The sequence below is a fragment of the Apus apus genome, chromosome 1 (assembly GCF_020740795.1).
Source record: "Apus apus isolate bApuApu2 chromosome 1, bApuApu2.pri.cur, whole genome shotgun sequence".
NCBI lineage: Eukaryota > Metazoa > Chordata > Aves > Apodiformes > Apodidae > Apus > Apus apus.
The window spans coordinates 191,639,314-191,659,447 of NC_067282.1; the positions used below are offsets into that span (position 1 = coordinate 191,639,314).

At 44.9% G+C, this 20,134-nt stretch overlaps 1 protein-coding gene across 1 annotated transcript; it reads left to right on the forward strand.

Annotated features, from left to right (window-relative positions):
- The first annotated feature begins 6,638 nt into the window (after window positions 1–6,638).
- Window positions 6,639–8,607, forward strand: CCDC71L (coiled-coil domain containing 71 like). Its single transcript, XM_051613635.1, has one exon. The coding sequence runs from the start codon at window positions 6,962–6,964 to the stop codon at window positions 7,796–7,798; it is 837 nt and encodes a 278-aa protein (XP_051469595.1). The 5' UTR covers window positions 6,639–6,961; the 3' UTR covers window positions 7,799–8,607.
- Window positions 8,608–20,134: the final 11,527 nt, after the last annotated feature.

Here is a 20,134-nt window from a genome sequence, read left to right on the forward strand (position 1 = left end):
ACCACGCACAAACTGGGGCGAGTGAGCGCATGGTTTTAATTCAATTAGCATGGTTTTAATTCAATTAATACAAGATTAACCTGCTAAAAATTCGTATCTGGAGGAGTCTTCCGAAGGTACCTGAGGGGAATGGGGATCGAATGTGGATGATTTTTAAACTTTGACTTTTTGACTTTATGATGAAGGTTTCGGGCATTTGTATATTTTGGAAAACATTTAATGCAATTGGTGTTTGATAGCGTCCATAAGATGTATGTGCCTCCGTGAGAATAAAAACATAAAGTAAGCCGCATTTCTGAAAGATAATTTTTAAATACCGGAAAATTACCTACTCATCCACCTGGTGCCATTGCAGGTTCACTGAGGATGAAATTGCCTTAAATATTATTGTATTTTGATGAAAGACTTCATAATAATAAGGATCAGATATAAGGTCAAAACCTTAGCAAATACCAGGGACTGTGTTTGTGTTGAAATGAAGATTAGCTACAGCCACCGAGAAGCTCTTCTTTCTTTTCAAAACGTACAAACTAAGGGGCCAGTTCTCCTGGTATTATCAGTTTCATTCTTTATAACAATATTGTAGAAAATGGTCACAATAATGAATGTGTTCAGATTATTCGGTTTAGATATTTATTATGTGCTGACGTGAATTCACAACAATTTTAAATGGCTTATAAGGAATACTATCGACCAAGTGGTACCGACTATAAATTACTAGAGCATTTTGAGAAATGGATATAAATCCCAATTCGGACGTTTTGGACTTGAATGGCATTGAATAACATTTCACATGTATTGAAGGGATAGGAAACTACACGGACAGACTTCTAGCAGGTTTTGAGTCGGTGAAGGATCGATCTGGGTGTAGTGAAGAGGTGCAGCTCGCCTGAAGTGAGGAGGCTCCTGCACTGCTCCCGAGGCCGGGGCTGCGGTGCGGGCTCCCAGCGCAGTGCTCCGCGGCCGCGCAGCGCCCACCGCCCTCCTGCCGCGGGGGCAGAGGGCCCTGAGCAGCAGGAACTTAGAAGCGCAGAGATAAGCCTCCCGGGCTTTTGAAGCCCATGCCTAACTCGCGGAACAAAAGAGAGATTCCAAAGGAGGTGTTAATGCTAACAGCCAACATCTACATAATAATTGAGTGCTTACAACATTCAGTGAAACAGAGATCAAGACCCTTTTTCACCTAAGGTGTCTGAAGCTCACACTCCTCTGCTCTGTGAAACTGCCAGAGAGGACCTGAAAAAAAGACCGGTTTCTGTCACTTTCTCTTAAAACAAACACAGAGGGCAGTAAGGTTTGCACGATTCATATGAGAGAACAAATAAGGAGCCTGACTAAGATGTGGTCCGGTGACACTGTAAAGCTGCTGTAAGTATCTGTTTAATAAAGCCACATTCATACAGAGCTGAGCTGGTATCAACTCCCTCTCTCTCATTTGTTCACAGCATTTCGAAGGGTGACTTCCACTGCATGGGCTTTATGCTGGATCACATACCGTGTCCTCCCTAGGCCAGCATAAAACATAAATCCAATATAAACATTGCATTGTATCCAGTGGCAAATTCAACAAAAAAAATTGACTGCATCCTCCAAATGTTCTGGAGTGAATTTGTGCTGTCAGCTTATCTGGTAATGCACAAATCTGGTAGGAAGGAAAATGGAAACACAGGCTGGAGTGTATCATGAAAAGTATTCTTGAGCTGACATGCTTGGTATCACTTGGTATCAAGAAATAATATTTAACTAGTAAGGTTATTAAATAATTGTTAGTAGGCTTTAAAAATTGTCTGGTTTGAGACAAATTAATTAAATACACATTTTGTTAGCAGTGTCAGTACTTTAAAATAGAATGCCTCAGGAAACAGTGTGATCACTATTACAAGATGACATGGTCTATGTTGTGCGAGAGCCATGTTCTCCAGCAATGTATTTCCTATGTTGACATTACATTCAGCATATAGTACCAGACTGATCCACTATCTGATAATTTTACAACTTTCATAACATGTAGTTTTCACTGAAAACATACCAATTGGTTAGTGCAGATCAAGTAGCATATTCAGTTTTCAAAACCTGCATGTTCTGTCTACACTTCTTTCTCCCATTTGATTTCTCACCTTACTGGCTTAATTGCTGAAGACAACACAGTGGAGCTACCATCATGTCTCTCACTTCGGCACCTGCTTTCCAAAGATCACAGACCACAGAATCACAGACTAGTTACAGTTGGAAAAGACCTCTAAGATCACCGAGTCCAACCGTTAATGTAGAAAAAACCCACCATGCCCACTAGAGGATGTCCTGAAGTGCCACATCTACACATTTTTTTAATACCTCCAGGGATGGTGACTCAACCACCTCCCTGGGCAGCCTGTTCTAGTAAAGATATTCTTCCTAATATCTAATATCTAGTCTAAACCTCCCCTGGCACAACTTCAGGCCATCTCCTCTAGTCCTATTGTTATCCACTTGGGAGAAGAGGCCAACACCCACCTCACTACTACCCCCTTTCAGGTAATTGTAAAGGGCAATGAGGTTTCCCCTCAGCCTCCTCTTCTTCAAATGAAACAATCCCAGTTTCCTCAGCTTCTTCTCATTGGACAATCCCAGTGGTTAAAGTACTGCTTCCTTCTCTCTAGTAAAGTTAACATTAGATGAACTACATCAAGGGTAGAAAAGGTGGAAGATTTGGGAGGACACTATAGTCAAAGCCAACATTGTTGGTTAAGCAGATGGCTTAAGCTGACTAAAGAGAATGAGAGAAAAACTAAGATGAAATAAAATCAAGATTAGCAACAAATATTTTCACTTTAGATATATAAACTAAGGACTTTTTGATTTTTGACTAAGAGCTTGTTATTGGCCCTCCAGACAGTAGTGATCACCAGTAAAACTATTATCAACATTAATTAATAACAAGGCAATGATGATATAAGTGATGCATAGTTTGCATGGTTATGTGCATCACCTATAGATTACGTGCCCAAATGCGAAAACAAATGCTAAACTGCTTCTCCTAAAATATCTTCTAGCAGTGCTTTCTGTATCACAAAGCATGCTTCTTTGTGTATTTTTATTTTTACTATGGATTCAAGGGTTATTTGAATGTATCAAAGTCTGCTGCTAAAATACGTTTGAGAATTTTTACCTGGCCCTGCAGTAGTTTGTCAGTTGGTAGTTTGCTCCCCTTTCTCAAGAATTCTGGAAAGAAAATAAATTATAACAAATAATTTGGAACAAAAATTACAGACTTTTTTCCCTGTTTTCTGTTCCACTGTCGACATTCTCTGTATTTCTAGAATGATAGTTAGAAATTAATATCTAAACAAAGTTAAGTCATCGAGTCTACACGTCTTAATCAATCCATTTTAATCCACTGCTTCATTTTATTCATCTGTTAAAGAAAGGCAGTATTTATTTATTTACTGTGCTGGTTTGGTTTGCCAAGTCTTTTTGTAATGGAGGAAGGGCCCCAGAGGTGGGTCTGGTAAGAAGCTGAGAAGCTCCCCCTGCTCCACAACCAGCCAAGGAGCCATCAAGCACTTAGAGAGAGAAGAGCTGTGCTGAAGAGGTGAAAGGCAGTGCTGGAGTGAAGATGCCTGGTGGGTTGGTGAGGAAGAAGGGGAAGAAGAAGCCTGAGCAGAAGTTTCCCTGCAACCCATGACAAGATGGCAGCTGTTCCTCTGCACTCGTTGAGGAACAAACATGGTGGAACATTCCCTGAAGGTGCCAGGCAGGGTGAACTTGGCCAGTGGACTTGGATTTTGTGGCCAGAAGATTTGCTGCCTGTGGGGTCTGATTATGCAGCTTTGGAAGACCCCGGTGCCAGAGGAGTTTGTTCCCGAAGGAGCCCGTGACTCTGCGGGAAGCCCAGGCTGGAGCAGCTCCGGACCTCGTGGGAAGGACTCATGAAGGAGAGGTTCCTGGAGGACTCTCCCATGGGAGGCACCCCATGGGGAAGCAGGGAAGGAATGTAAGAAATCCCTCTTCCTGAGGAGGAAGGAGCAGCAGGAACCACCAGCCTGTGAACTGACTCTAAACCCCATCCCCTGTCCCCCTGTGCCGCTGGGGGGAAGGAGGGAGAGAAACCGGGAACAAAGTGATTTGGGCCCAGGAAGAAGGGAGGGGTGGGGTAACATATGCAAGCTCTGCTCTTTGTGTTGTCTGTGTCCTGTGTGTGTTTGATTGGTGTGAAATTAAATTATTATTTTTCCGCAAGTTGAGTCTGTTTTGCTTGGGACCTTAATCGGTGAAGAACCCTCCTTGTCTTTTGTCGCGACCCATGAGCTTCTAGCTGGGCTTTCTCCTCCCCATCCCACAGTGTGTGTTGGGGGGCAGGAAGTTGAGTGAGCGGCCACGGGGCTGTTTCTTTGTTGTCGTGTTGGGCCCAAACCATGACATTTAAATAACTCAGAGTGCCATGAGTGATAATTAATGCTTATAAGCAGTAGTATGATTAAATGAAGAGCTATGCACTTCCAGAAGATGATTAATTTTATTATCATTGTTATTACTGTACTGAGCTATTGTAAATTACTGAAAGATAGCCAATTACCATGGACTTTCTTGAGATGACTTCGTAGGGTATTAAAAGGGGAGTGTTACACTGCCAAAAACTCATAATGAAGTTGGAAAACTGAGATTACATCCCATGTCTTAAAATGGTATTGCCCATACTGGAATAAAAAAAAAAAGTCAAAATCGTTACTAAATGGGGATTAACACAAAAATATGCTAATCTATCTTTTCACTTGTAGCTACAGTGACTCATTTATCTCTTGCTGAAAATTCCCTATTTCTGTCTTAATGATTTTTGAGTTATATGCCAGAAATGTCTGCAATTTCAGGAAAAAGGTTACGACCACTGATGATAAGCATCTGGGTTTCTCTCCATTATAGGACACCTCTCTCAGTTAAATCAATCTGTCTGTACGACTGTGCTCTAAAGTATGCTGCAAAATGAATCTGATTAAAAACGGCACTAAGACCATCATCTTGGGAAAGGATTTCTTTTAAAAATGGGTCATTTATAAAGCTGGTTTAGAATATGGCTGCACTTCGAGACTGTCTGCATGAAGATTTAAGACAGCTTTGTTAATATCTCCTTTAAATGGTTATTCGGATTAATATTCTTGAGTTTCCCATGAACACAAGCTAAATTATACTGTGAAGAAAATGCATTAATTTCCACTGGCAGTGAGGAATAATTTCGTACCCATAGTTTCTGACTCTTCTTTGACTGGCTTTCCAGACATTCCAATTTAGGTTCTTGATAAGTCGAGAATAAAAAATTTCCCTGTGCTAAATGAAAAGATTAATTACAGAACAAAAAACTGTCTATGAAGAAAAATGTTATTCCTTGCCTTTTTCCAGTGCTGAGAGAAAGTAATTAGTTAGCAGTCTAATCAAACCCCAAGCAGGATTTGTACAGAAGGTTAAACCAATTCTGCCCTTGCTAATACCTTGCTGTTCTGAGTGCTGGAAAGAGATCTGGTTCAATTGAAAGAATCCAGGAACCTTGCAAGACACTCTGCCTGTGACAGCCATCTCCAAGTATCGGGAATCGCAGTCTAGAGGGATGTGGCATTTCACAACAGCTGACACAATGGTGCTACAAAGTTGCAAGCATAGCAGAGCCATGCAGGAAGAAATGGTGCTGTGGACTCAGCAAGCTGGTGACTCTCGTGAAGGGCTCAACTGGTGCAAAGGCTGAGGTTTTTCAACTTCATCCAGGATATGCTTTGTTGGGATGCGAAGCCAATCCCAATGATGCTGTGAATATTTCACCGTCAACAGGCGGGAGAAATGGGCTTACAGGAACCTCATGAAGTTCTACAAGAGGTGCAAAGTCCTGCACATGTGGAGGAACGACCCCATGCACTGATATATGGCTTGGGGGGCATCCAGATGGAAAGCAGCTTCCCAGAAAAAGGACGTAGGAATCTTGGTGGACATCAGGTTGAACACGAGCCACCAACGTGCTCTTGCTGCAAAGAAGGTGAATAGTGTCCTGGGCTTCATTATACAAAGTCCTACCAGGAGCTTGAGGTGATCTTCCACTTAATTCACTGCTGGTGAGGCCACAGCTGGAGTGCTGGGTCCAGTTTCGGGCTCCCTGGTACAAGAGAGACATGGAGATACTGGAAAGAATCCAATGAAGGGCCACAAAGATGATGGAGTGGAGCATCTCTCCCTTGACTTAGCGATGTTGATGAATGACTGTCCTACAGGTTTGTGTTAACAGGACTGTACGGTGGACTTCACCATACCACGAGTGTTAACCCATTTTTCTTGTTTCACTGAGCCTTTGCCCTTCCTCTGGGGGAGCCTGCCCACTGAAGCATCCAACAGAAGAAACCATCTTTGCCGACTGCCCTGCGAAGAACCTCACCCTCGCAGTGAGGCGCAGCACTGGCACCCGCCACGGGAGAGGCATCGATCCCGCCATTCCCTAAGGGAAGGGGTCACCCATGGGATGCCCTACTGGAGGTTGGGGGGCCAGGGGGCCCGGTAGCGTTCTAGGGCTCCCGGTTGGCGTCCCCTCGTTGCTTGGACGACCCCGGCTGGGCCTGGGCCGTCCCGCCGCCCCACAGCGGGCACCCCCCGGCCGCCCCTCGCCGCCCCCACCGGGGCCTCCCGCGGGGCCCCCGCCGCCCTCCCCGTGCCCCCCTCCAGCGCCCGGAGGCGGGGCCCGGCCTGCCCGACGTCTTTCAAACGACCCAACCGCCCGGCGCGGAGGGAGGGCGGGACGCCGCGCAGTCCCCGCCTGGGAGTTTAAAGCGCCATTTTGTGCCGGGCGGCCGGAGATCGATCGTCGCTCCCCGCCCGGCGCGGGGCCGTGAGCAGCGGGCGCCCGGCGGCGGCCGAGCTGCGGCCGGCAGCTCTCCTCGACTCGGCTCGGCTGGGCTCGGCTCTCCCCTCCCTTTGTGGTGACTCTCCCCCACCCCGTCCCCCAGCTTCCATGACCCGCAGCAGGAAGCAGGCGGCGCTGGAGAGAGAAGCCGGGAAGATGAACCCAGACGCGGGGAGCGCCGCGCCGGGGGCCGCGGGAGCCCGGGCGGCGGTGTCGGGGGCAGCCGCGGGGGCGCCCGCCGCCTGGGGGCTGGAAGGGGAGGAGGAAAAAGTTGTGTACTCGCGCTCGCAGGTCTCCTTCGCCGGCACCAAGGCGCTGGGCGACGCCCTCAAGCTCTTGATGCCCAAGTCCACGGAGTTTATGAGCTCCGACTCGGAGCTGTGGAACTTCCTCTGCAGCCTCAAGCACGAGTTCTCCCCGGTCATCCTCCGCAGCAAGGACGTCTACGGCTACGCCTCCTGCCGCGCCGTCGTCCCCGACCCGCCGCCGCCCTCCTCGGAGCGGCCCCGCCGCCTGGCCGGCAAGCGGCGCCTCCCGGCCGCCAGCGCCCAGCGCCGGGCCGCGCCCGCGGACGGCAGCGCCAGGCGGCGGCGGCGGCGGCGCCGCAGGAGGGGACGAGCGAGGCCGCGACCGGCGCCCGGCGGCCCCCGCGGCGCTGGGGAGGGGGCGGCGGCGCCGGCGTCGCGGCCGCCGGGCGGGGAGGCGGACAGCGAGCGGGGCCGCCCGGCGGAGGGGGCCGGCTGGGAGCCCTTCGACGGCAAGTCGCTGGAGGAGATCTGGAAGGCGGCCACCCCCCGCCTCACCACCTTCCCCACCATCCGGCTGCGGGGCAGCGTCCGGAGCCGGCGGAGCCTGGCAGCGGCGCGGCGCCAGGCGCAGCGGATCCTCGGCGTGGACCTGTCCCCCGTGGTGCGGGTTCGCCGCTTCCCCGTGGCGCTGTCCTGAGGCCCCCGCGGCGGGCGGGGGGGCACGGCCGGCGTCTCGCCTTCGCCGCGGGTGCGGGTAAAGAGACCGATATCAGTCACCTGTTTACATGGCTTTTGTCTGGATCGTGTTCTGCAGCTGCACTTTATGGCTCGCTCGAGCGGGGGCCGGGCCCCCCAGCCGCACGGGGGGCGGCCTGCCGGGCCGCCGCGCAGCCAGGGCCCCGGGCTGGGCCCCGTCCCGGCCCCGGCGGGCAGGCGGGAGGCACCGCCCGGCAGGTATCACGCGTGGGGACCAAGTTCCACTTTTTTTCTCTCCCATTGGGCTACCTCACTGGTCCAGAAGTCCACCCAAGAAGTTATTTTCCAAAGGAACTTACTTTCATGCTTGTATAATAAAGCACCATCTGATTCTTGCTATTATTCTCCGCCCCCCCCCCCCCCGCCTCCTTTTCCGATGGATGATGTATGCTTTGTGGTATTGCACTAGTATGTGCTCAGGGTGTTTTGAATCCCAGGCATTCCCAAGTTTCAGTTTATTCTGATCAAGGATGCGTAAAGAATGGAGGTTCAGGACTTGTGGCTGTTCTTGATGGTGCAAAACCCTTTTTTAAAAAATTTCATGGGCTTAGTGATATATAAAGATGTATCGCGCAGTATAATTGTTACACTTTTGTATCTAAAGTCATTTTTAAAGTTTTCTAGTTGAACTAAGTATTTGTTTTTATTGAGCACCTAAAGATAGAACCATCCTGATATTTTATAAGCCTGTTTACTTTGGGGAAGCTCATTTGGTCAACCTAAGTGAACTTAATAAAAGTCAAAGAACGAGTGGTGTTTCGCTTCAATGAAACTGCGTGAGGGATGTGTTCCTTGGTGAGGCACACCGTCTAGGTGCTTCATGTCAGTGAGCCTCAAGTTTGTGGAGAAGGTGACTGCTCACTAAAGCAGCATAGAGGTGTTTGAAGATCAGCTGTGGTACGATGCTGGCTCCGACAGCCAAAAAGTCAGTAGCTCACCTGACTCAAGTAATTGCACTGAAGTGCCTCTCTCTGCAAAAAGACCAAGACTTGATACCTAATCAATAACAAAGTAGTGCTCGTTGTTACCCCGTGGTTGTGAGATGATTAAAGATGGGTAATCGTATTTAACATAATTACTTATATGTAATTATTCTTAAAAACTTCTGGGTTTCACAGTAGACTGGTGCGAAATTCATGGTGTGGCTTAATTTTTTTGACTGAAAAATACCATGTTATCATTCTATGCAATAGGCAATCTCTCTTTAAACTGATTTATTGAGGGCTTTCTTTAAATCTTTATGCCTTACAGTTAGTACATGAGGAGCAAAGGTGTGTACAAGGGAGAATAATTTTTATTTTTTTTGTTAAGCTTGGAAAACACATAAGAAATAGTAATGGTATAGACAATGTGTGTCCCTAGAATCTTGGTAAGTGAGTCTAATTTACCAGTTTCTGTGGTGGAATGAATGACTTTGCAGCTTGCTTATAGAATGGTTTTATGATTCTTAAAACTTGTTCTCTGATGGCTATTGACTCCTTGTTGCCTGCTGTGGACAGAGACAGTAAGGCGGCTTGATGTGTAGAGGCTGCTTGTGAAAACTCAAGAGCACTAACCTGAAGCAGCCAGCTTTTTCTAAAACCTGCTTATATTTTGTAGTTCTTCCAGACTAACATTTTATCTACTCTATATCCATCAGGCTTTTGAAATTGTTTACATAATGTTAGACTGCCTGCAGATCACTGCAGTTGTGCCACGTCACATTTTGGAAGGGAAATTAGGAAATGAAAGTTCAAGGGTGCATACTGTTGTGTTATTTCTCTGGCTGTAATACCTGCTTAAATGTAAAGCTGAAATTGTGTTGATTCAAAACTCAGTAAGACAAGCTGCAGTGTGACCAAATGCCGAGGCTCCAAGTATTTCAGTTTTGATGTCCCACTTTAGAAACACAGGTTCAGAGTATCGTTACTAGTTCATATGGGTGTCTAGTTGATTTCAGTGCTGCTACTGTTAGGTTGAATTTTTTTTTTTAGTAATTTTTTGAAAGATCTGTGTAGAAAGAGGATAAAATATAAGCAGTTGTCTTGCGCAGATTCTTCACTTAACTCGTAAACAAGCACAGGCTATATAAAAATTTCAAGGGCAGAGTTGAGGCTGCCAGAGGTACGATGTGGGAGACACCGTTCTGTGTGGATACAAAATACAGTGAAGTAACTGAGTGACTCTTGTTGTGTGGGCTCTATGTGTAAGCCTTGCTTATTTTTCTCCTGGTTGAGCTTTGACTTCTTGAAGTGGCAGCTTTATTGGGGGTATAGTATGCTTGCTGATATATCCAGGTAGCAAGCTGGACTCAAGTTTTACTGTAGTCTGAACTCCTCTGGCATCTGCATTTACAGATTCTTGACTGAGCTGTCTCAGTGTACAAAGTCAGTTAAGGGGGGGCAGAGTGTGGGGCAGAATCTTGAGTCAAATTTGTGCTGAAATATCTCAGCAGAGGATCTGAGTATAGGATGGCTGTGAAAGCTAACAGCTTACAGGGAAGCTAAGACATCTGATTTCATGATTGTGGTCATGGCAGCTTGTGGCAGTCCAGCACAGGATTATCTGTGGTTCAGGTTTTCCTCTCTTTTCCCTCTTAAAGCTGCAACTTCTGCTTACCTCTGTGTGCTCATCAGAGGCAATCAAAAAGTATTCAATTTTAGGTTTGATTGGGTTGATACCTGGACTTTTGTTAGACCTTCTAGCTGTAGACCAGAGCTGAGGAAAGGATGTACAAAACTGCTGCAATGTCGAGTTAGATCATTTCAAGCATGGAAACTTTAGGCTTTATTTTATGTAAAGGGCTGATAATGTTACCGTACCCTGCCTTAAATGTGTTCTGTTGGAGAAAGTGTGATAGGTGAGATGGGCTTTTGGTCTCAGTCTGTGTGGCTATTCCAGTGCATGCCCTGGGCAGTGTGAGAGGTGTGATTCGCCTGATTTAACTCGGTGGTTTCAGCATCCTGTCATATGGGGCTGCTTCTGAGACTGACAAAATGCAGGTCCTGAATAAATCCAGTGTTTAGTGCCCAATCTACTTCAGTCAGCATGGACCGTTTCATGTTAAACAGGAATCTTGTGGTAGTCTTTCTTGTCAGACTTCTCTTGCAGTAGCTGAGCTCCCTTCGTACATTGACTTTGTGTACTGAAAGTTGTGCTATTTCCTTTAATGAATCTGAATTTTCCTCCAGTTACTCAAAGGTTATTGAACTTAAAAATGCCACAGTGCCAAAAAGAGTTGTGTGATGGCCCCAGGTGTCAATAGAAGGGTTGAGACAACCATTATGTCCAGCATGTTGCCTAGTGTAGGCTTTACACTCAAGAGGCAGTACCTTCCTCTGAGTCACTGTACAAATGTACTGTTCAGGACTGAAGCTCACAAAAGGAAAAAGCAGTGCCTTGCAAAAACTTTCCTGTACTCTAAAGGTTGCATAAAAGTTTTCACATCAAAAGTGTACAACTGGTCCTTGAAGCCATCCACTGCTAGCCTCTAAACAACAAATTCTGTGTATGCTCAAACCTCATGGAGAGCATCGTTATGTATGTTTGTTGAAGGTGAGACTTGTGGTACTTGGATTTTTGCTCTGAATGGTAGGGGGTGTTGTGTGTATCTGTATTTCTTTCTCAAAAGCAAAGTTGAAAGAGTGAAATCAAAAAATCAGAGAGTGAGTCCAGTTTCTAGATTGCAGCTTTGATCCCAAATAATTTTTCATGTACTGCTTCTTCAGCAAGGCAGAGTCCTGGGCTCTTCACGCTATTTAAGACACTTGACTTTTGCTGATTTACAGTGGATCAGTGCTGTAGTTTGAGTCCAAGGGTTGCATGCACACAAAACAGTAGTACTGAAAGCATCTCTGTTTTCTTTTGGCCCAATGACCCAAACCAAACATTTTTATTTGTATGTATGAGTTGAAAACACTGATTTGGGGGTTGAACTGAGTGTTTCGTCTGACTTGTATTGCTGAGATTTTGCTTGTGTCTACATTCAAATACAGGAAATCTGGAAGCAAAAGACAAGATTCAGAAGAGAGAATTGCCTTGCAGAAAAGAGGAAATTTATATCACGTAAGGCAGTAGATCAGAAATCCTGGACTTCTAGAGACCCAAATTCCAGTGTCCCCTCTATCTCACTTGAAGGAGGAACTTTGAAGTTCTCTGTCCTGAGGGCTATGTTATAACAGCTTGAACCAGTTCACTTTGTATAATAAATATTCATCAAGTGACGAGAAAATTTCTGGATATCAGTTTTTAGGGAACACCTTGGTTCTTCATTCTGGTGTTTTAGATAGGTGAGCATAAATGCTTTAACTTGGAAACACCTGTTTCAGAATGTTCTGTGTTAGGGGACCTGCTTAGGCCCTGACTCCAAATGGATGCTGCTCATAATGATTTATTCCCAGGCTGTCGTGAGGTACCCAATATGTTTGGTAGTAGGACTAGGCAGGAGAATTTTGGGACACTTTTTATCCCTAATCAAGCAAAGCTTTTTTTTCCATACTGTAAAAACGTTATTTCCTCAATGTTGGTGCCTACCTATTTTTATAGAATTACAAAAAAAAAGCACTTCAGTTCTTCTGTTGTTGCTGCCATTTTCTTGTGTGAAAAGACCTGAAAATATTTTCCAGGGTTGATATAAAGAATAAAAAAACATTATTTGTCTATTTATTTACTGTGAAACTCCTCAGGAAACTGCTAAGTAGGGCTTGACCTTATAGCAGATGGAAGAAGTGAGCCTTCCTTCATGCAGTTCATTTTTACTGGAACAGGTGTGCAAAGTACCCAGCTAAACAAAAAAAAATGTGGCTCCTTGTACTCTCCACTGGCCTTTAAGAAAGCTTCCATTCCAGTTCTCTTTCAGCCTTCTTATTTGTGATTGTAGAAGATGAGACTCTATGGTGTTGAAGTTAAAACTTTGGCAACAGGAAAGCCCGTTCTGTTGAACCGGTGATTGTGCTGGGTTTTTCTCCTCATTGCTACAGGCAGTCTATACCCACCTTCTTTTCTTAGGCTGGTTTTGAGAAGAGGGACAGAGTGGATGGTCTGGAATAGATGGGAAGTGAAATTCTTGCTCTAAAAGACAGGTGTTTTTGTTTGTTTGTTCTTGCGGGTTTTGTGTCTTGTGTGTAGGTCGCTGCTGCTTTCCACCTCCTCAGTCTTCACTCTCTTTGCCTTCAGCCCTTTCTGATTGCCTGTTACTTTGCTAGTGCAACCAAGCAGCCTATTTATCAGCTTGTTGCCTATTCCAAATCAACTGGTTATAGGGTCATCATAAAGAAGGAGAAGACATGTTCACAAGTACAAGCACTTGTAATCAGTGTTATCCTAACCTCGTATTTGGGCAGCAGTGGACCTTACTCAAATATCAGATGCTGTGTTCAAATGTTTGGTATTTCCTGCATGAGAGGTAAGAAAAACCCTGAAAGAACTTGGTGTGATGATTCCTTGTGATTGAATCTTCACAATCCAAGATGCCTTTTCAAAGACTTCTTGAAGAGAAAGGTAAGTTTCTTTCCATATATCCATGAATCTGCACACTTAAATTCTAAAATTAAGGTGATATATTAGTATAGGGTGTTTTGTTTTTTTAACATCTTCCAGTTGAGCAGTTGAAGCATCCTCTTTGTACCATCCCAGGACTGTGAAAATAATTTCTAACTGAACTTGTCCCATGGCTCAGTAAGGTAACTAGTGAATAATGAGCATATACTTCTGAATTAGCTGTGCGGTGTTGGTTTGTGCAGGGAGCTGGCACACACATTTCACCCTAAGAATGTGTCTGCTCAACTACTGGGAGTTAGTGACATGGGTTGGGACCAGAGGTGCAGGTTTTCTCGAATCAGAGCAGAAAGAGTGGGTTAGAGCATGGGCTGAGCTGTGCTTATCCTTTGCTCTACACAAGCTCCAATGTAAGGTTCCAAATATCAATGATTTCCTAATTGTGCAGAGTATAATTACGTAGAGCAAAGACCAAATTTTATAGGTGGTCTATATAATAATTTATGAAAACTTGCCATTATTATGTATATACGCACAAACATGCACTCACACCCCATAGCAGTTTTCTTTGTATAAAAGTGACTTGTTCTATATTGTATTTGTCCAATGCTATTGTATCCAATGTATATTCTAAAAATACCCCAAGTTTCCAAGCCATACAGGATCAGTGAAACTGTCCCAAGGCCACAACAATACTTCCTGGAAACTACCTCACCTACTTCCTAACAATTATCCCATCCAGAAACCACTTTCCAGTAAGATTTCTGTGCATTTCTGCCTTATGTTGAAGCCACTAATATAAAAAATTGTGGAATAATCTCCAATTAGCACTTGGAGTCCTGAGAGGTTGTGAGCTCCTGCTGAAGGATGAGTAATTTTTCTTCTACTCTTCCAGTGATGGTTTGAAAGAGGAAGCAACCAGAGACAGAAAATCTTATAATCCATCTTTTGTCTTAGCTGGAAGACTGAAGCTGTTCCTGCTGCGGTTGAGTGGCCTTTGGTAGGAAGGGTCAAACAGCTCAGGCACAAAATACCTTCCACTTAAGTACTTTTTCCAGGAAGAAGCACAGAGCACCTCTTCCTGTGAAAGCACAGAAATAGTACTTTGCTGATTTTGAGTGGGCTTTGATGTAGCTGTAAATGTCAGGTGTGATTTTTTTCATAGAAATTCTCACTACTTTGTACCTTAGCTTATACTAAAGGATAGACAGCTTTTCTTTTAATCCCTAGACCTTTTAAGGAACTAAAAGTTTAAGTCTTTTAAGTGCTGCCTACACTGTTTTTCTTCCTAAAGACTCATCAATTGCTCAAGAAGTTGTGTGTGCTTGACATAGAATATTTCGCATTGGAAGGGACTTAAAAGAGGTTAACCTGCTCAACGGCATCCTCCACAAGATGAACAGATGAAAGACATCTTGAAAAATGGTCCTCTAAAGACATCTTAAGTACTCGTCTTAAAAAGACAGAGAAGAAATAGAGAGGAAAATATCCTGGGTTGAAATCCACAATGGAAAAATAAGGTGCCAATCTTTGATACTGTAAAATCTGTATAGTGGGACCATAGTGTCATTTGTAGCTTTTTATCACGTCATCTTGGATTACATTAATGCTGCCAAAGAGAAATGTCCCAGTATTTATTTCTGGACAAGTAGGAAGAGGTAGAGGAGAAAGTGGAGGAAATTTTTTGTCATTTTTATTTTTAAATTGCTCCATCTACTTTACTGCCCTCGTTTCACATTCCAGCCTTTCACTGCAGCTCTGTGTAATTTGACAAAATTCCCGAGTGCAATGACTCGTGCTACAGAGAGTATACCCTAGCTGCTCTTAAAACATGTTAAGTATTTGAATACTGATTAGATCATCAAATGTGCTCATTTATTAGCAATAAATAATGATCCTTTGTGTAACAACTGCACATAAATTACTTCCATCTGCCCATACATTATACCTTGTTGTCCAGTATCTAATGGAGGCTGTTTCACCCATCTTTCCGCCAGGCCAGGTGTCTTTAATAATCCTCTGATGTTTGTATTCTTCTAATTTTTCTTAACATTTTTGTCATTGTCTGTTTCCTGACATCCATCTTCCTCTTCCATATTTCCAAAGTATGTAAGAATCCCCTTCCTATTAAAATAATAAAAAAGAAGTAATAATCACAGTGATTGCATCCTACTTGGAACAATTTGAATGAAAGAAAACCTCAAGGATTTTGGAGGGCTGCCTGAAATTATCTTGAAAAATAAAAGTTTGACTTAATGAAAAATGTCCTTTTTGAAATAAAAGGAAAACACAAAGCAGGCAGTTGTTTCTGCATGATTAATTTTATTGACATTTTTATCAAAACATTTTATTTTTGCTAAATATTTGGAAACTAATTTTTGGCAAAAGTAGAAAAGATACCGGAGGTGGAAGCAGTTTAGACTTTTTTATTATTATTTGAATAACTTCAGTGTTTATAAATGCAGAACAATGCATCAGCGGGTACTGGGAACTATTTTCAGTGATTTTTCTCCTTGGATTTCTAGCCAGTAGTGCCTAGTGCAGGGCTGTGTAAATACCTACTGCCTAAAGGGATCATTAAACAGATGAGCTGGTCAGCTGGGCACTGGCTGGGCAAGAGGGTCCCCTTGTGTTAGGCACAAGCCTCACAGGCACGGTTGGGTATCAGGATCACCCTGTCCTCCCTGCTGATGCTTAGCATTCCCCCTCTCTCAAGGCACTCCTTCCCTGACGGAAGGCAGTCTGAAACCTGGGTCTGAAAGGCTGTTACCTTCCTATGCTGCATGGGATTTTCTCTGGGGCACAGAGTGTAAAATACCACCATTTCAGAGCTGGAGCTCTCCCTTTTTCCTCTCTGGAATGCTATGTAGCGTCAGGAGCACCGGGCAAGGAAATAATATTTCATGTCAGTAGGGTTGCTAATTACTGTGCAAGTCATTCTGCTCTCTTTTCCCTATCACAAGATTGGCTTAAAAAACTCCCATTTAAAAAAAAAAAAATAAAATCAAATACCTGCAACTTTGGTAGGTCACTAAATTTCATGCTTTTCAAGATTTTCTTTGCCTCTGAGAAGAACAGAATCTCCTTTTTAAATTTTTGAATGATAAATAAGTTTTCTTAGCCTGGGAGTGGGGACAGTAAGAAAAACATCAAATACCATGATCCTGGCAATAAAATCCTAGGGAAGACAAGGCTTGGGAGGGAGCCAGAGCCTGCCTGTGAACAGGAGCAGCAGGCTGGAGACAGCTGTCTGGAATCTGTCTGGGCAGCAGGCACCCCAGGAGATGAGAGAGTCGTGCAGGGAAGCAGCTTTTTCTGCTGTGGGAGCAGTAACATCAGAGCTTGTTTCCACTTAAAGGGGTTTCCTGTTAGAACTGCAACTGGCAAACCCTGCCTGTGAAGATGAAAGTTTGACAGCTTCCCAGAATGGAGTTACATGAGCAGAAAGGAGCTGCTGCATGTATCAAAGCACCTACACCAGAGGTTTTGTTGGCATGGTTATGGGGTTTGAGAATGTGTGTTTGGTTGGGTTTGTTGGGGTTTTTTTATATGATGGAGGACAAGGCTGTAGGAAAGGGAAAGGACATGGGTACCAATGTAGGGAGCCACAATTTGCATATCTCCAGGCACAATCTTCAACAATTGCACAGAGGTCATAACAGGATTTTGCAGATGTTGAGACCTGTCGGGAGGTGCAGATGACCTATGACTGGAAAGCAGTTTGCTACTCCTGTGAAAGCTGGGAATGCTTATGGAAATTCCAGTACCTGAAGGCGGCCTACAGGAAGGCTTGGGAGGGGCTTTTCACCAGAGAGGATAGTTTTAAACTGGAAGATGGGAGACTTAGGTTAAACACCAGGATGAAGTTCTTCACCATGAGGGCAGTAAGGTGCTGGAATAGGTTGCCCAGGGAGGTTATGGAAGCCCGCTCCCTGGAGGTGTTTAAGGCCAGGTTGGATGAGGCTTGTGCAGCCTGGTCTAGTGTGAGGTGTCCCTGCTTATGGCAGGGAGGTTGAAACCTGATGATCTTTCAGGTGCCTTCCAACTTTAGCCCTTCTATGATTCTATGATGAATTCATTGTAAAGCCTGTAGGTTTGCAAAGCCCAGAGCATCTCCCATTCCTTTCTCTAGGTGTCTTGTGCATAGAAATCCTGTGAAAAACACTAAGCTTGACTTTAGGGCTAGCTGGAACATGGATTTGAGGATATGTTAAAGAGGTTCAACCATAATCTGTTCATTTTCTTTTCATCTTGGTAGCTGCAGTTTAGATATAAATAATCTGGGCTGTGCTTAAGGAAGACCCAAGTTTTGGGATGTCTTCTGGTAGACCACTTGAATTCAATCTAGCTGATGTCAGTCTGTGTAGACTAGATGAAAAAAAAGCTTGGATCCATGTGATAGCATAATCCAAGTATTTAAGCTTTCCTCACTGCAAGCAGGTCTGGAGTTCAGTATTCATAAAACCAGCATGGGGAGTAGGTGATGCTGTGCTTGAGCACAAACTCAGACACAGGACTGATGGACAGTGTCAGCATAGCCAGAGAAAGGACTGGCTGACCATGGAGATCAGAACAACACCTGAGTATGTGATAGGTTTGGCAGCATGTTGCACCCCCTTACTCACTGGTGCCTGCTGTATGAGCCAGTGCAAACTGTGGAGTCAGGCCCAGAGGCAGTGACTGCTGCTCCAGTAGTGACCTGCTTAGGTGGAAAGCAGCATGTTAATGTGGTTACTAATACTGTAGCTTAGTGTGAGTTTTGTGAGTGAAGAGAGGAGCTACTATTCTTCCACCTGTCTGATCATCTGCCCATGCTTTAACCAGCCACTTAATAACTTTTACTGTCTTCCCTGATGTGTGTCAGAAGGATCTACACCATCCAGCTCAGATACAGAAATGTCAGTGGAAAGTATCTCCTCAAGGAGGTCTTGAGAAGCATCAGCCTCCCTTCTTTGACTTTGCAGAGAACACGGGCATTTGCTTTCAGATTTTCACTAACACTTAGGCATGAAATAAATGCCAAAGGCTGTCTCTCCCTAAATGTTTTTGTTCAAAGCTGTAGTACTGTTTTGAAGTTAACTCCCTGATTACCCCCACATACCGTGTGCTGATTTGGTATGCAAAACAGTTTTGGTGTCTGTGAGCTAGCTTCCTTTAAGAGGAGATTGAATCAGAAGCTCAACCCCAACTGCAACACCAGATGTTTTCCAACTCCTGATGAAGATACTGGGTGTGAACCAGTGAGCAGGCTGCACAGCTGCCAAGTCCTTCAGTATGTACTGAACATGCAGTAGAGACTAGAAAACTCCTCAAACCATTAAATTCTTCTGCAACATACTGAATGTGTTTCCTGCTGTACAAAGGACCTGCTGCATTTTCATATTTCCTTGCCCTCAGTTCCTTGTGATTCTTTTATTCCTTCTTAGTCATCTACCTCATCTTCTTTCTTGGAAACCTTGACCTTCTTTACCTTGACTTCTGTTGCTTTCCCCAGCCTTTGCTGTTCTCCTCTATTTTTTCCCTTTCCTACCGTTCTCTTTTGCAATGGTAACATCCAGGCCATCAGCATCCCAGAAATCCACTGGGTGTGCAACCAGAGGCCCTGAGAAACTGATGCGACCCATTAATTGTGCTTTGAGAGGGCTGGAAGAGTACACAGCAGCTACATAACCCAGTGGCAGCACCAGGAGGCTAACTGCTGAATGGTGTCCCATTAAATTGGGAAGATGATCTTGAAGATCCAGAGAAATGCCTGGGGTCAGCAGGGATGACACGTCTCCAATGCAGTCAGCTCAAATCAATCTTGGGGTGGGAACAGGCTGCCCAGCCTGTTCAGCACCAGAAGAGTTTGGAGGAGTGTTCTATTGTCCCATCCCTGGAAGTGTTCAAGGCCAGGCTGGATGGGGCTCTGAGCAACCAGGTCTAATGAGAGGTGTCCCTGCCCATGCAGGGGGGTTGGAACTAGATGATCTTTAAGGTCCCTTCCAACCCAAACTGTTCTATGAAATATTTCCTGAGCACATGGATGCTTTCTGGCAGAGATGCCTGAGGAGGGCTTTTTGAAAATGAGTTTGAATTTGGAACTGGGGAATGAGGGAGGGCCTGGCCCAGGTGCCCAGGGCAGCCATAAGGGAGGGAATGGGCAGGAACCACCTCATGGGCTTGTCCCTAGGCTGAAAAAGTGGAGGGGCACTTGGCCACTCCCTCCAATAAGAGACAGGCTGACACCTCTCATACCACCAGAAAGGACATTCCTGAGTTTTCCAGTCCTCACCCTGTTGCCTTTGCTGAAGTGACCACAGCACCATTCCTTCTCCCATCTGCCTCTTGCTATTTCTTCCCTTCTTCACAGTTCCCTTTTCTCTTGAAGTGGAGCCCAAAATGGAGGAAGTAATCAATGCAAATTGCCTGAAAAAGGGGTGGAAGGCAGGAGCTTTCCCTTCACCTTTCCAGATCCCACAGCACTGATACCAGAGCTGCAGATACAGCCCAGACAGAATATACATCCCCATAAAACTCACCAGCTCTCACTATTATTGAAACCATCGACATATTAAAGCACCTTGTTACTAGTGGCAACCAGTCTCTGCTAGTCTAATTTTTGTGCTTTCAAAGAGTGGGAGGGGATAGAGTAGCATTTCTTGTTTCCTTGGGAGGCTCCACTATCCTTTACATTCCTGCAGAGGTTAGTCCCCCCTCTGCCACTTTTGCACACCACAGTCATGGTCAGTGATTTATCAGCTTGGCTGCCCCTGGTGCAGAGGTTTTTCCAGCCTCCTACCATAACCCAGTCTTTCCCCAC